Consider the following 15489-nt stretch of genomic DNA (forward strand, 5'->3'; position numbering starts at 1 on the left):
ATTTTCCACTATTACTACCTTGTATTAAAACTGGATAAAATGGTTAAAGGCATGGAGAAATTGTAAAACAGCAGTACTGTGTGGAATAGACACAGAGTTACTTGTCCTCCATAATTCAGTTTGCTTCTGCAACTGTTGGACGTTCTCTGTCTGAAGGAGGCTAAGGCCCCAGCTGGACATTCTGGCAGAAAAAGATGCCTTTCAGAAATTCATGGGAATTCCATGTGGATTTGCAAATTTGTCTGAGCATGTCAAACTGCTGGATCCAGACCTTATATATGTTAGCAGGAGTTGGCAGCCTGTAGTGGGATTGGATAACACAGGACCTCAAACAATCTGTTTTAGATAATAATCTTGGGAATGTTGCTTGTAGTAAGTTACTTGGGGCATTCAGCTTGTTTTTTAAGTGCATGGTATTTTGTCAGAACCTTTTGCTGGTCATTCTTGAGTCTTAATGATATCGTATGCTTTGGAGCCAAAGTTTAATTTACAAACTGTTCAAGTACAGTAGCAAAACTAAATAAAAAAGTTAATGCTTTGGAAGGGCATTATTTCAATTTCCTCTTTCAAAAGAAATTGTGTTTTGCTCAAATAGTAGATTATAAGCCACAAACGGGGTTTAGAATATTGGTTTGGGTATAACAGCATCATAATCAGTATTTATTAATTAGACATTGCTGAATGCTTATACAACAGAAATGTCTCTAGTTATATGAATTTTCTGAACTCAGAATAAATAGTGGTTGTCACCGACATAGACACTTTTTATGTACAGAATTCAGAGTGCTTCCTAAAATTCATTCATTGCAATTCAACAAGACTAATTCCATCATCTTAATATTGTTTGCAAGCAAAATTAGCGTGTTAGGTGTAAAACAGTGCATGTATGCCGGACTTATGTAAAGAGAATATGCAGGGCAGGTGTGTTTCCAGGGCAGCTGACCACATACATGTTTTGACTACCTGGTGGTAGGTGTAAATTAAAATGTATTTGCAGTTCCTCATCTAAATGAGGTTCTTAAACCACCATACTGCTTGGGCAAATGAGATCAGATGTCAACTAGGCATAAGAAAAATTAGTGATACGCTATTAGTCTTTTTCACTCCTGGTAGCTGAGGGATCTTTGATCATAGTTTGCAGATATCCTTAATTTTTGCATATTTGCTATTGCAAAAACACTGCTTGTACAGAGAATTAGTACTGCAGTCAAGCATGGGTTTTGCCATCTGGATTTACTCACACCCATCTTACTGCTTACAACTGTAAGTTTCAGCATTTGATATAAATGTCTCATTCATGCTTGGCTAACCTGGCTGGCCTTGAGTATAGACATGAAGAATGTGTGCTGTGGAGTAATCAAATTTAGATTAAGACCCACTCTGTTGCAGAGACAGTCGCAAGGCTGGATGGTACCTCTGTCACCTCGGGCTTGGCATGAAGTGGACAGCCTGATGGTGTTGGCTAGAACCATGCTGCAGGGCTTTCTTCCTGTGGGAACATAATACTGGAGCTTATAATGGCTCAGGATTTGCTTGAACCTGGAAGTCTGATATTCAGACTGGATGCAGTCCAGACTGTCAAGGTTCTTTCTGCACATCTGGCAAGCCCAGTTACACTTCAGCTTATATTTGCAATATTATTTAAGCAGAACTGTGCTGGTAAATGATTTATTCGCTAGTAAAATCATGGACTCCAAGTAACAAGACGGCATTGTGAAAGGAATTTGATACCAGCATCTTCCAAGTGAATATAAACCCTGATGTTACTTTCTGGAGTAAACAGTTGAGTTTGTAATGAGAAATGCTGCTAAAAAGGGACACTTACTATTATAGTGGATATGTAAGGAATGTTTAATTGAAAGGTGTGGTGTGTTCATACATATATTTTCAAAATTTACAATAGGGTTATATTTGGATAATGCTGTTGTTTTCGATGTGCTACAAAGAATTTTTTTTTTAATTTTGTAAGCTTTACGTTGTTACTGAAATCCGGTTATTCCAGGAGTGAAGAGCAGCGGGCGTTTGATGAACAAAACAGCAGCAGAATGAGAGCTTTGAGCAAGTGTACAGTGGCAAGCACTGATCTTAGAAACAGTTTCAGGATATTTAGAGCAGAGATGGAGCAAGTGGTCGTACAGCTGATCATAAAGGTCTCATGGGAGGAAAAAAAAATAGCCTCTTCAAAAAAAAGGCTGAGGCATAGTACTTGCTTTTCAGATCAAAGATATGGTAGAAATTTGTGATTAATCAAATCAGTATGGGAATGCAGAAGTTCCTGCTTCCAGTGTCCTACCTGATGAGTAGCTCTTTCTCCTGGTGAAGTCTGTTGATATGTTCAGAATTTTCTAGATACAGATACCAGAATTCTTTATTTTGCAAATATAGATGTAAGAGTCTGCCAGGTCTTATTCTTCAGTATTTCTGTATCTGAAAGAATTCCCAAACTGGATTTTTTGCTAAAGTTTATTTTTAATTGCTGAAGGTTCAGGCAATTGCGTAGTTGGCCTGAAATCTCCACTTTCTTCAATAAACCACTTCCTGTTTGGAAGAAATGTGAAAGTAATAGAATAGAATAGTAATAGAATATCTACTATTCCACATTGCAGTGTGAGGAAAAAAATGTTCGTTTGTTTTTCAGAAGGAGGTCCAGAGCACAGTCTGTGATGACTCGATTTGCCAGATTTGTGGCAAGACCTTTTAAGGAATAAATGCTTTGTAGATAGTGTATCCTAAATGAATATTTATAATTTGATTTTGATAACTATATCAGTCTTGGAATTAAGTATTTGTTTGTAAAATACTGACTGGTTTCGCTGAATATATGTTCTAAAATTATTCTTTCATGCTGTTTTTCTCCAGTGCAGTATATAGATCTAAGCATCTACCATGGTAGAGGGATATAGGTCTCGCCATTTGAGCAAGGCCATTTTGGCTTGATGTCACTTTTAATGAATGTGAATCATACGGTTCTTGAACATCTTTCTGAACAGATTGTTAGTCATATACTGAGAATATTTCGTGCTTTCTTACCGCATCCACCAAAAATGATGGGAAAGAACTCTGGAAATAGATCAGTGATGTTTCTATTCTTTTCTTATTGTGTTGTCTACAGGTGCTTATCGTGCTCCCACTAAAATCAGTGGAGGAGAGCTGGCTTATGCATTGTGTTCTGTGTTGGCTCATCATTGTGGATTTCATCAGAGGCAGATCATAGTTAAATGGTGTTTTGAACTTAAGCTTTTTAATAGGAGTTTTGAAGTGTATTTTTCAAGTTTTTAATTTTCTTATTTTCTTCTTAAAGCATGGAGTCATTGCTACAGAAGATGAAGAGTATTTTATCGAGCCTTTAAGGAATATAACAGAAGATTCTAGTAACTTAAATTATGAGAATGGTCATCCTCATGTTATATACAAAAAATCTACCATGCACCAGCAACATTTCTATGATAACAGTCACTGTGGAGTCTCAGGTAAATTAGTGTCATTAATTTTAAGAAATTATGACTTAAGATGTATTTTAAAGTCTTGTTTGGTTAACATGTAAGACAGTGGAGAATGTAGTGGTGGGAATCCTCCTCTAGGGTGATACAATGTGCCCTGCTGAAAAGTAGGTTTTGTTCTGTTTTTTTTCAGGTTCGGATCAAGAGTATAGTGTCTTTCAAAAACTGAGACGCTGTCTTGTGTTATGCCTGTGCTGTGTACAGTGCTAGTAATGTGCACGGATTTCCTCAGTGTGCTAAAATGTACTTTGTTAATGCTTATTCATCTGAGATTCTGCATTTCCTGTTTTTCTGTATGCTGTTTTCACTCCATGAAAATTTCTGCAAAAATTTACTCTCCTCCGAAGATGTGAAGTCTTTTCCAGATGGATTGCTGTTTTCATGTTCTCCTCATGGGTACCAAACCCTTTTAAACTCTTTTTCTGAGAAATGTTGCAGCTTTATCCCAAAGTGACACAGCATCCAAAGCATGCCCAGAATATATGTAAAGTAAGATAAAATAATTTTTAGTTTCACAGCTTTCAGACCCTAGGACTAAAGCCAGGTTTACAGTAATCTTTAGGGTGTTTGACTGGTTTTGAAAGTTTTGAGCAGTGCAGTTTTGTGTTTTAAGATGCAGTTGTAACAAACTTGTAGCAGCCTTTTGGCAATTTTTCACTTGTTTTGTCTGTAGACTGATAATAGCTTTAGTTTCACAACAGTTTTGCCGGCACATCGTGCTGGGAGGAATCTGCTTGTGTAGCTGTGCCACTATTCGTGGTCTCGCGAGTTTCTGGTATTGTGATCAAGAGCTAAATTTATTGTTTACCTATTCTGTATTGGGGAGCAGTCTGGATTTTGAAGCATTGATAGAGACAAAGGGAATGTTATTTCTGACCTAACTAAGAAAAATGACAATAATTGGTACAAAGTGGGATGGAGGATTTGGTGAAAGGATGATCAGAATTGGTTGGGATGAGCAAGTGATGGACTACTTTGTAGTAGATAGTAGAGGTACAGCGGCTAATAAAAAAGTGGAATTGGGGAGGCAGAGAGATTTACAGAAGAATGTGGGATAGGTTTTCATAACCTAAATTAGATTTTAAGCAGTTAGGCATAGGATTTTTTTTTTTTTGAAAAAAGTTAAATTACTATTTCATGTATGTATTATTGCCAAATTAAATATGTTTTGTTAAATATAGCTGAAATCGTTAAGGTCTTAGTAAGAAGCTGACCACTGTCAAATTTCAATTTCTTCAAGGGATTCTGAGGCCACTGGGTTATCCTGCAGAATGCTGTGTTTGGATAGTGTTAAGAAACAGCAAAAGTTGACATTTGAAAGCTAAAAAGTGGCAGATTACTTAGGGATGCCTTAGTAGTAGTTCTACTCCTGCCAGGCTTTATAGTCAATGTATTCTAAAATAAAGAAATCATTGTATATACATTACATGATCATGTTAAAATAGTAAGAAGAAAGCAGCACATAATGCTTCATTTCAAAATGTCCTCATAGTTGCATATTGTAGAGGTTCCTTTTTATAGTGTTTTGAGATCTTTCCCTGTGTTCTTTCATCACCTTCACTCCCATCTAATGTATTAGATAGCGTAGTTATGAACTCCATGTCTACACGCATTTGGATTTCTTTTTAGTTACAGTTTAAAACCTAATCCCCTGCTTTTGTAATCATTACTTGGGGGTTAGTTACAGTGCTTTTTGTGGTGGTTTTTTTTTTCCCCTTTCCATTTTTGCCTTCTTAAATTCCTGGTACTTATGTTTGATGTTAATGAAGTTTATTTTTTTTTTAATGTAAGAATATGATGGAAAAATAACATAACTTCCCACAGATCTATTTTTGTTAAGTATATCGCAAACTGTTATTTACATGCTTTAGCTTTTTTAAAGAAAGTTCAGTCATCATTATTTTGAAAGTAAAACAGCATAAGCATTGATAGATTCTGAAGTATGGGGCTAAGTACTTGGGATTGTTTCCAGGTTTCCCTTTTCTTTGAGACCAGCTGAAGCCTAAGCTTCTCATCTGATAAGAAAAGGAGAAATGTTTGGTTTTGTGAAGTCTTCTGAGACCTTTGTTTGACGGAGACTATCAAGATGAGTCCAGATTTTTTTCCGAAAGATTTCTGCATGAGCTCATCAGTTTTCAAATGTTTAGAATAGATTTGCGTCTTTGACTGAAAAATTATGAATGAATGTGGAAACAATATTATATTTCTGAAGTACTTCCAGTGCTCTTAAGAGCATTAGAAACCCTCAGACATCACCATTTGTTATTTGAAAATGAAGAGCAGATTTTAAAAGAAATCAGTACAGAATCTGTCAGAAAAAATTGCAGACATTCCTAAATCACTGCTTAAGCAAGGCAAAAATCTTCAAACAATTAGAACAACTTTTGATTTTGGACAACAGAGAAAACAGGAAAAAGCTTAGTATACATTATAGAATCCTGAACAGGCCTTAATGCTTGCTACCATTTTTAGAATGTTTTTCACCCATTGCAGAATGAGGACAATTTTGTTACTGGCATTTTTTCAGCTACGAGGTTTATTTTCATGTTTCGACTTTTCTAAAATACCTTTTAAAGCTAACACTGTGGCCTGAAAAATGACAAAACACTGCAACAGTGGGAATGCTGAAGCTTTGTATTCTTGGTTTTGACCTGAACGTACATTCTTTGTGGTGCTTTTTGAAAACAGCGTGCTTAGTTGAATTGCATAAAGCATTGTATTTTCATGGAAGGTACTGGTCCTATTGCAACTCAGCTGAACCTGTTCTAGTAGAGGTAGGCAAGCATCTCGTAAGTTGGTTGCTGGAGTAGTCCTGTTCAGACAATTACAAATGTATCTTAACTGTTAGGATTCTTAGGCTCATCTGTAACTAGCAAGACTACCTTAGATATTTTTAAATCACTTTTAGGTAAAACCAGACTAATAAAATACTTCGATAAACTTAAGGTTCAGATCTGTGTGGGCCTTTGGAAAAGGGGTCTTCAATACATACAAAAATGCCAGTTTTGCAGGGAAGAGCAAGTTCAGTTTTGTCCTGAGGACAGGAATTCAAATTAAAAGTAAGTTTGTTGTGTTTGTTTTGCTGATAATTATAGCTCTTTGGATTTTTAATAGTCAGTCTCTTGCATGCAAGAAATATTTTTTTCTACATATTTATGTGAAACAAGTACGAGAATCAACATATTTGAATTAAAATGTTTTAAAAATGACTATAGTGATTATCCCATGTAAAACTATTTTAGACTTCTCATTACAGTTAATTCATGAGGTAGATAAAACAATCTGATAGCTTTCCAAAGAGAAAATTAATTTATTTGGCCTGAAAAATATTTGCCCTGTAAGCATAATTGCCTGATAATTATAGAGTTTCACAGGAGGGAAAAGCCTTTTTGGTGCCTTGTCAGCATTTTATTTCCCTAGTTTATTTTCATACTTTTTACCTTAATTTTGATTTTTTGGTTTCCGTTATGTTTTTTTTCTGATTATTATAGCTGTCATGTTCTTATCTTTTCAATTCTGAAATGTGCTTGTGTTTTATTATAGCTAGTCCTTAGTGTTAACATCGGTGTGCAGAATCAGATCCTTTAACAAAAGACTGATGTTTTATTTTCTTAAGCCAAGTTAAGGAGAGCTGAGAATACTAGAACTCAAAAGTTTGTTTTCCATTATATAAGGTATTTTAAAAAAAAGGTAATAAAATTAATTTTTCTTTGCCTCAAGAAACTTTTCTTTTTAGAAGCTTGAAGATTGTAATCTCCATGTAAACCAGCTGCATTTGAACAAGTTTTGCTAGTGACTCCTCTGAAATATTTAACTATTTTGGTTCGTAGAAGACTTCACAAGAAGCAATAAACGTTGGTGGATGAATGATGCATCTACTTTTCCAACTTCGCTTCCAGTCAATGACACGTTAAGTAGTCACAGTCGACAGAAGAGATCAGTAAGCCTTGAACGGTTTGTGGAAACGCTGGTAGTAGCAGACAAAATGATGGTGGGATACCATGGTCGCAAAGACATTGAACACTACATTTTGAGTGTAATGAATATTGTAAGTTTCATCCCTCTCTGTGTTCGTATCAATACGCATGTACTGAAATGATAAAGCAATTGTGAAGTATTTATTTATTGGCATGAATAATGCCTTAAGATACATATCAACTTGCAGGAATTAGTAGTTGAAATACGGCAAATGTTAGCATTGTGGGAAAAATGCAGTACTGTTTCTGTCAAGGGTTACACCGTGATCGCTTTTAAGTCATTTGTCTTTATTTTTAAATTTATATTGCTACATTTACATTATAGTTTTGTTCTGTTTAAGTCAACAGTCTAAATGCTCCTTGTGCTTGATGAATTATGTGTGTAAATTATGTATTAATAAGGTGTAAACAGTTCTGATTGAAAAATGTGACATAAGAAGTTTGTCTTATGGAATGGTCATTTTATTGGTCCAAAAAAATAACTCTGATTCAGGTGCTAATAATAATTAATATTGTGAAATTACACTAAGCAAGAGAACAGGTTAATTTTTAACCGTTTAGGAAACAAGTAGTGTTTCTTGTCTGACTTTGTGCCTTTTCTTATTTTCTGGAGGTCAGGTTGCCAAACTTTATCGTGATTCCAGTCTAGGAAACGTTGTGAATATTATAGTGACACGTTTAATTGTCCTCACTGAAGATCAGGTAAGGGCTGTTGCACTATGCCTTGTATCCCTAAAATACAAGTTATGTTAATGTGTAATATATAGTTCACTTTATTATTGCTTGAACATGCTGCATCTAACTGCAAAACCTATCTTGTAATCTTTCACTACTTTAATCAAGATGAAATGTTTCAAAGGAATATTTGTCATGTATCATCTCAAAGACATCTGTTCTTCAGGTGAATATTAATACGATTTCGGGATTGTCAGTTTTTAATTTTAGATCTGTATTATGATATACTGATTTTTTTGTATTGACATAATCATTAGTAAAGTTGGAGCAGAAAAAAATGCCTGTTCACAGCTGAATTGGGGTCAGATTTTACAGAGATAAAAGTTGGCAAGAAGAGTTTATTCCTAGAAACCACTGCTTCTAATTATAGTCCCATTTTAGTTTTCAAAAGGCTTAACAACTGACCTTAGTAATTTGTTTGGAACATTTCTGGTATGCATGTTGTATTGCAGCCAAACTTGGAGATAAACCACCATGCAGACAAGTCCCTCGATAGCTTCTGTAAGTGGCAGAAATCCATTCTCTCCCACCAAAGTGATGGAAACACCATTCCAGAAAATGGGATTGCCCACCATGATAATGCGGTTCTTATTACTAGGTATGGTCATTATAAGTATTGTGTTTATTTTATTTTATTTCTGTAGCTTTCTTGTTCTTACCGTATATTTGTAGGGTAGTTGTAATATATTCTGTAGGTAATCTTTAGAGGAGGAAGCTTAATAGATGGCTTGTCTTAAATATATCACACTAATAAACTATAGATTACGAATTTGGAAAACTAAGATCTGCAATTTACTTGCTTCTGCTGTTGTTGTCATTTCATAATTGCCAATGCAAATTGTTCCAGTAGAACAGACGGATCCTATTGAACATTTTATACATCTATAATTGAAAAGAATTCATAAGATTATAGAGAACAAAGCAGTGTGGAAAATATTTTGTTAACCATATATAATCTTTTCAATAAGAATTTCAAGCCAGAACCTCAACTACTGCAATAGTATTTCTGCTGAAAAAACAGGTTCTTGCAGATTCAGGCAGTGTGAGAATCTGCTTTGTAGCTGTTTTGATTTGTTGTGCTTTGTTGAGATGAGAACTGACAGTTATAATAGGTAGATTCAAAGCTGCCTATGTGCCCATTTGTTTGCTTTTTTTTCACCATTACTGTGATAAATTCAACAAAGCTTGCACTGTAGTCTTGCAGTCCTGATAAACGTATTCCTGTTTGTCTTTCGCGGTTGTGAGTAGGCAATTGTACTTGATGAGGAGATAATTTTCCCTGTTTTTTAAGGACACTGTTCTTCCCTATTATGTTTAAATAACAGCAGGTGCAGCAGCAGTAATGAGGGTCTTTCTATTATAGTTTCTGCTTTTCAGGACAAATTCTGTACTGCTTTGTATGTGACTTGCTTGTGGAATCTTGGTGTTTTCTGCAGAAAATTCTTAAATAGTGATGAAAATAATGCATCTTTTCTGGAATTTCATGTAAAAATGCCTGGATTTTCTTTTAGGGATGGGTGGTTTTAATTGGTTTAGTTTTGTATGAGGAACAATTTTTTTTTTTTAGAGGAAAGAAAAGCTAATGAATCACTTGCATGTATTTTTGCATTCATATTTCAAATATAATTGTTACATGTAGACATTAATACTACATAGTAATATTTAGAGTGATTAAATGCCAGAGTGATTTAGAGAGGTGTTATAGTCCAAGAAGTTTTAAAAATAATATTAAAGTCTCTAATAAAAATAAATGAATGAAATACGAAGTAAAATACAGTTACATTCCAAGATCTTAATTTTTCACAAAGGCCTTTGTTTGTGCTCAATTTTTTGCATACAAATAGTTCCTTCTCCAGGACTGCTCACATGTGAAATTAAATATGTCTTTACAGCTGTGCTACACATCAAGTTTCTACTGATATAATTTAGGCAGTGGGTGAGAAATTGTGATTTGTAGGTGGTATGGTTATGTCAGTTGAAGCCCCCCCAGAATATATGTATAAGCTGTGTTGGCAACACTATATTTTTACTGTTAACAGGCGAATAACTTGACATTTTGTTAGTGTTATTCTGACACTGCAAAGCGCAGTTGTTTATTTTCGTTCACTGTTGTGCTTTAATACTTTTTATTACTGTATATTCTGTATTTACTGGTTTATCTGTTCTGGTAGAATGTTCCTGGCACAATTATGAACAGTTCTGTGTTCCAGTTGAAGGCTTAAGTCAGTGCTAACTTGCAGGCCTTTAACTGCAAAAGGAGCAACTTTTCAGAGGCTGTGAGCAATACGCATTGTATATTAAGGTTTTTTCATCAAGAATTTGTAAATATTCTTCATTATGAGGTGTTGCTAATATTATTAGTATGCTGCAGAGTTTCTTTAGGACTTGTGTATGCTGTCTCTTAAAACGTATGTAAGAGTTAGAAATAAAGTTGAAAGTTATTTTCATAAGTAGTTTCCTTTTTTAACTATATACCTATATTTTGAATCAACAGAGTGCCTCAGTGTAGTATCTTCAGGCTAGTAATACCTACTGTTATAAAGTATTGCTGACCTTTTAGCTTCAGTTGTCACAGAATCACAGAATCACTAGGTTGGAAGAGACCTCTAGGATCATTGAGTCCAACCATTCCTATCAACCACTAGACCATTCCCCTCAGCATCTCATCCACCCATCGTTTAAACACCTCCAGGTATGGTGACTCAATCACCTCCCTGGGCAGGCTCTGCCAGTGCCCAATGACCCTTTCGGTGAAAATTTGTTTTCTGATGTCCAGACTGAACCTCCCCTCGTGGAGCTTGAGGCCATTCCTTCTTGTCCTGTCCCCTGTCACTTGGGAGAAGAGGCCAGATCCCTCCTCTCCACAACCTCCTTTTAGGTAGTTATAGAGAGCAATAAGGTCTCCCCTCAGCCTCCTCTTCTCCAGGCTAAGCAACCCCAGCTCTCTCAGCTGCTCCTTGTCCTCCAGCCCCTTCACCAGCTTTGTTGCTCTTCTCTGGCCTCACTCCAGAGCCTCAACATCCTTCTTGTGGTGAGGGGCCCAGAAGTGAACACAGGATTCAAGGAGCGGTCTCACCAGTGCCGAGTACAGAGGGAGAATAACTTTCCTGGACCTGCTGGTCACACTGTTTCTGATCCAAGCCAAGATGCCATTGGCCTTCTTGGCCACCTGGGCACACTGCTGGCTCTTGTTCATATGGCTGTTATTTATGCTTCATGATAGAATGCTTGTATTCATTTACTTACGACAACAGTTGTAACTTCTAAAAGTAAACACAAAAATTATAATAATCAATTTGAATGTATCATTCAGGCTTCTATGGAAACTGCTGTCCATCCTGGCTCTAATGAAATGTATCAGCATGTACAAAGAATAGATTTTTTCTTTTTTTAAGTTGGAGTGAGTGAAGATTAATTAGTTTGTACCAACATGTAAATCCATGTCCTGGTTTCAGCTGGGGTAGAGTTAATTTTCTTTCTGGTAGCTGCTGTAGTGCTATTTTGGATAAAAAAGGCGGCAGGCAAGAGACTGGTCCAGGAAAGAGTCTGGTTTCCAATCAGGTGAGAGAAATCATGCTGATAGAAATATGGTATTACTTGCACAAGTACGGCAATAAAATGTATGTGCATTCTTAACTGACTATGGAGAGTATTGGGACCGGATTAGCGTCTTTAATGCTGCCAGAATTTATGCTGTAAGTGTAAAAATGGTAACGAGCAGGAACATTTTCTGATGCTGTTGTAAGCAGAAGCATCTTCCTTTAGTTTCACATGGGAACTTCTCAGCATCCCTGAAATTGGTGAGAATTAAATACCTTTGTGTATAAGGGAACCTAAGGTTAGGTAATAGGCCTTATAAAGAGGACATATATAGAGAGTTTTATGATATTGGGTGACTGTAAAACAAGAATAGCAGATATACTGAGCACTGATAATACTTTTGTGTGTGTTACTGTACTTTTGCCTTCTTTTATTCATTGACAGAATTTACTGTTGTTATTTTCTGAGTCTTAAAGTGCTTTATGTTAATTCAAGATAAGACTGTGACTAAATTTATGTTCTAAAAGAGTGAGACCTGGTTTTCTTTGTTTGTAGAGTGCTCACCCTTTGAAATTCTACCTAATTTTTTAATGTTGGAGACTATTTTTAAGTTTGTAATATTTTGTCCTGTTGTTGTCCAAATTGAATTGTTGGGGGCAGTTGAAAGTGAAATACTAGTACTGAATAATAATGTGTTAAGGCAGTGTCTTCTTTCTTACATAAAGTGACTTTGACTTCAAATAAACCTAGTGAATCCTTAAAATTCTTTCATGTGACAAATTGATAAAAGTAGGAGAAAAACTAATATGATTCACTTATCTGAAGTCCCTTGGTAGAAAAAAGTAGTCTTTGCATTTTGTTCCAGTATTCCTGCATCATGGATGTGATAATCTCGTGTCTTAGCATAATCTTGGGCTCTCACATTAGTTGTTTTAAGACTCTTAAGTTTTATGATTCTCTCTATATTCTCCCTTGTGCATCCCATCCCCAGTGTAGTAGTATCTTTTTTGCAGTTTGAAACCTAAGTAGTATTGTCTCCATAGTTTACCTTAAAACCACAAAACTTAAAAGGTCACAATGTATACTATGATGCTGTTACTTGGTTTGATATTTTACTTATTGAGTGTGGCCAGCGAGTTGAGGGAGGTTCTCTTCCCCCTCTACTCTGCCCTAGGAGGACCTGTCTGGAGTACTGCATCCAGTTCTGGGCTCCCTAGTTCAAGAAAGACAAGGAACTACTGGAGAGAGTCCAGTGGAGGGCAACAAAGATGGTTAGTGGGTAGGAATATCTCCATCTCTTTCATGAGAGGAGCCTGAGTTAGCTTGTTCTGTTTAGCCTGGAGAAAAGAAGACTGAGAGGGGATCTTATCAATGCTTATGAATACGTAAAGGGCAGGTGTCAAGAAGATGGGGCCAGATACTTTTCAGTGACCGAAAAGGTCAAGGGGCAATGGGCATGAACTAGAACATGGCAAGTTTCACCTTAAAATTGGAAAAGCGTCTTTGCTATGAGAGTAAAGGAGCACTGGAACAGTCTGTCCAGAGAGGTTGTGGAATCTCCTTCTCTGGACATAATCGGACCCCACTTTGACATATTCCTATGCAACCTGGTCTAGGTGAACCTGCTTTAGTAAGGGGATTGGACTAGATCATCTCCAGAGCTTCCTTCCAACCCAGACCATTCTGTGATTTTTGAAGAACACTTAACTTGGGATCCCTTCCATTTCATTCAGTTGCTTCCTCATCTTGATCTTAGAGATCAAGTAGGAGTTATGGAATTCCTCAGCAATACCTTGGTTAACTTCGAAGCATATACATTATGAACAAAACTATCCCTTATCCTGTGCACCTGCACAGAATAAGGGCCAGAGGATTGCACTCTAGGCTACACTTTGTAGCAGGGGTGGAGGAGAAGATAATGAAATTTCAAAAATGTTTTTATTTTTTTCTTGTACACCCTAAGTGTTCTCTAGTACCACGTTTCTATATAGCTCAAGATGGTTAGTTTTATTTGTCCTGGTACTAAATAGTTGTTCTTCCAAATGGCATGTGTGACTGATTCCAAACTTCACAGCAACTGAGACTTCTCCTGCTGGAAGGGAAGATCTGGAGCTATTGATTTGCCTCCTGGTGTGCTAGTAGATAAAGTAAAACGCATGCCAGACAGCCCCGGTAGAGAGTGAAGTTTCAGGGAGAAGTTGAGATATGTATCTCTGAAGGCACAGAACTTGGTTGTTGAGATAACATATTTTAAAACAAAGAAACATTTGAAACCTTGCTTACTTAAAGAGATAGTACTTCTTAGAGGTCTGTTGCATGAAATGTTATCTCCTTTTGGTAACATCACATACCAAGAGTTTGTTTTGTGTTTTCTAAAAAGAAAACCAGGTCCACTATGCTTAACAAAAGCACTAAAATCTCTTTGATGCAGCTACAGTGCTTTTATAGGGACTGAAATGATTTCATGCAGAAACCCATAAACGTTTAGTTTTGAGACTGTTTACATGCATCCTTTTTTTTCTTTTTCACTCACTGATACTGTGTTTAAGATGCACTTTTGTAGATACAGATTCTTTGATATTAATGACTTACAGATTTTTTGAAGTGCAGAAATGTTTTACTTGGATTGGTGTCTACTTCAGTTAGTTTTATGAGTGGCTTACTACTTTAGCAAAGCTTTATTCCACAGCACTACTGAGCTGGTGTGCTCTGTTGGACAAATTATTATTTGCTTGAGTAAAAAATCCCGGGCATAAGATGTTTTACTGATTAAGCCAAATAGACCTTGGTTTGTAGGTTAGACTGATGTCAGTAAAATGTTCAGTACCACAGATAATATAATTTTTTGTCTTTCTCTGCTTTTTAAATGGGCTTGTATGTGTTAATTTCTGTGAGATGGTGAATGAGCTCTCTTAATGCACACTCTTGTATTTCAGTCAGGTACCACTGTAATTCAGTAAAAGCATTGCTAAGCAGTGTGGCTGTGGTATGGCTGCTGTTAGCATTAACCCTGGGATTAGTATGCAGCATGTCTCTAGCAACACTGCCGAAGCCCATATGGGAGACATTAGCATTATTACACAATTGGTGGATGTTTCAAATCTTTCAAGGAAGCAATTTTACAGAACTGGTTTATGTTTTTTTGTGTATGTACAAGATTAGCCTCACAATGCTTCAGTTAGTCATCCCCTCATTTATGTGACCTCATGGGCAAGGTATACTCTTGCTTTCATTTGTCTGTGAGGTATGCATTCCCTGTGCAGGCCACAGCTCCTAGGTTTTTCTAACAGGGCAGAAGGTATATGTATATGGCAGCAATCCTAAACTCATGTAAGTCTTGTGGTTCCTAATCTTAAGAACTTCAATGTTTCTGGCTTTGCTGTAGATACTCAAGAGAGTCAAAAAGTTTCTTGTTTCAGTTTGCATACCTGTGTAGAGCTGACCACAATCATGCCTTTAGTTTTTTTTTGTAGCATTAAGAGGCTTTAGGCAGCCCAGTGATGGTTGCTTCATTCTGACAGCAATCCTAAATGGAGGTACATTTTGTGGACACAGTTGTCCTTTTGCGTGTCAGTTGTACATGTTAGTAAATTAATTCTATTCTCTAATAACAAGTTACATTTCCCAATCAGGTTTTGTACTAGTTAAGGCATTTGGTAGTGAGGTAGGGCCAGACAGGCCTCTATACATTCCTTTCCTCCTGCAGGACCAAGATTGATAGGCTGGGTTTTTGTTTT

General features: G+C 36.4%; 1 protein-coding gene across 6 annotated transcripts in view; it reads left to right on the forward strand.

Moving 5' to 3' along the window:
- The window catches only part of ADAMTS6 (ADAM metallopeptidase with thrombospondin type 1 motif 6), a 143307-nt gene that overhangs the window by 12267 nt on the left and 115551 nt on the right, over window positions 1-15489 (forward strand). For 5 of the 6 annotated variants that reach the window (XM_069879852.1, XM_069879856.1, XM_069879853.1 and 2 more), the window contains 4 exons: window positions 3302-3470; window positions 7331-7548; window positions 8096-8179; window positions 8665-8810. In XM_069879852.1, the coding sequence (XP_069735953.1) occupies window positions 3302-3470; window positions 7331-7548; window positions 8096-8179; window positions 8665-8810 (617 nt within the window). The remainder of the gene's footprint in view (window positions 1-3301; window positions 3471-7330; window positions 7549-8095; window positions 8180-8664; window positions 8811-15489) is intronic. The other variant, XM_069879855.1, reaches the window with a different exon arrangement.

This window comes from Phaenicophaeus curvirostris, chromosome Z, assembly GCF_032191515.1.
Source record: "Phaenicophaeus curvirostris isolate KB17595 chromosome Z, BPBGC_Pcur_1.0, whole genome shotgun sequence".
In the NCBI taxonomy this organism is placed as follows: Eukaryota; Metazoa; Chordata; class Aves; order Cuculiformes; family Cuculidae; genus Phaenicophaeus; species Phaenicophaeus curvirostris.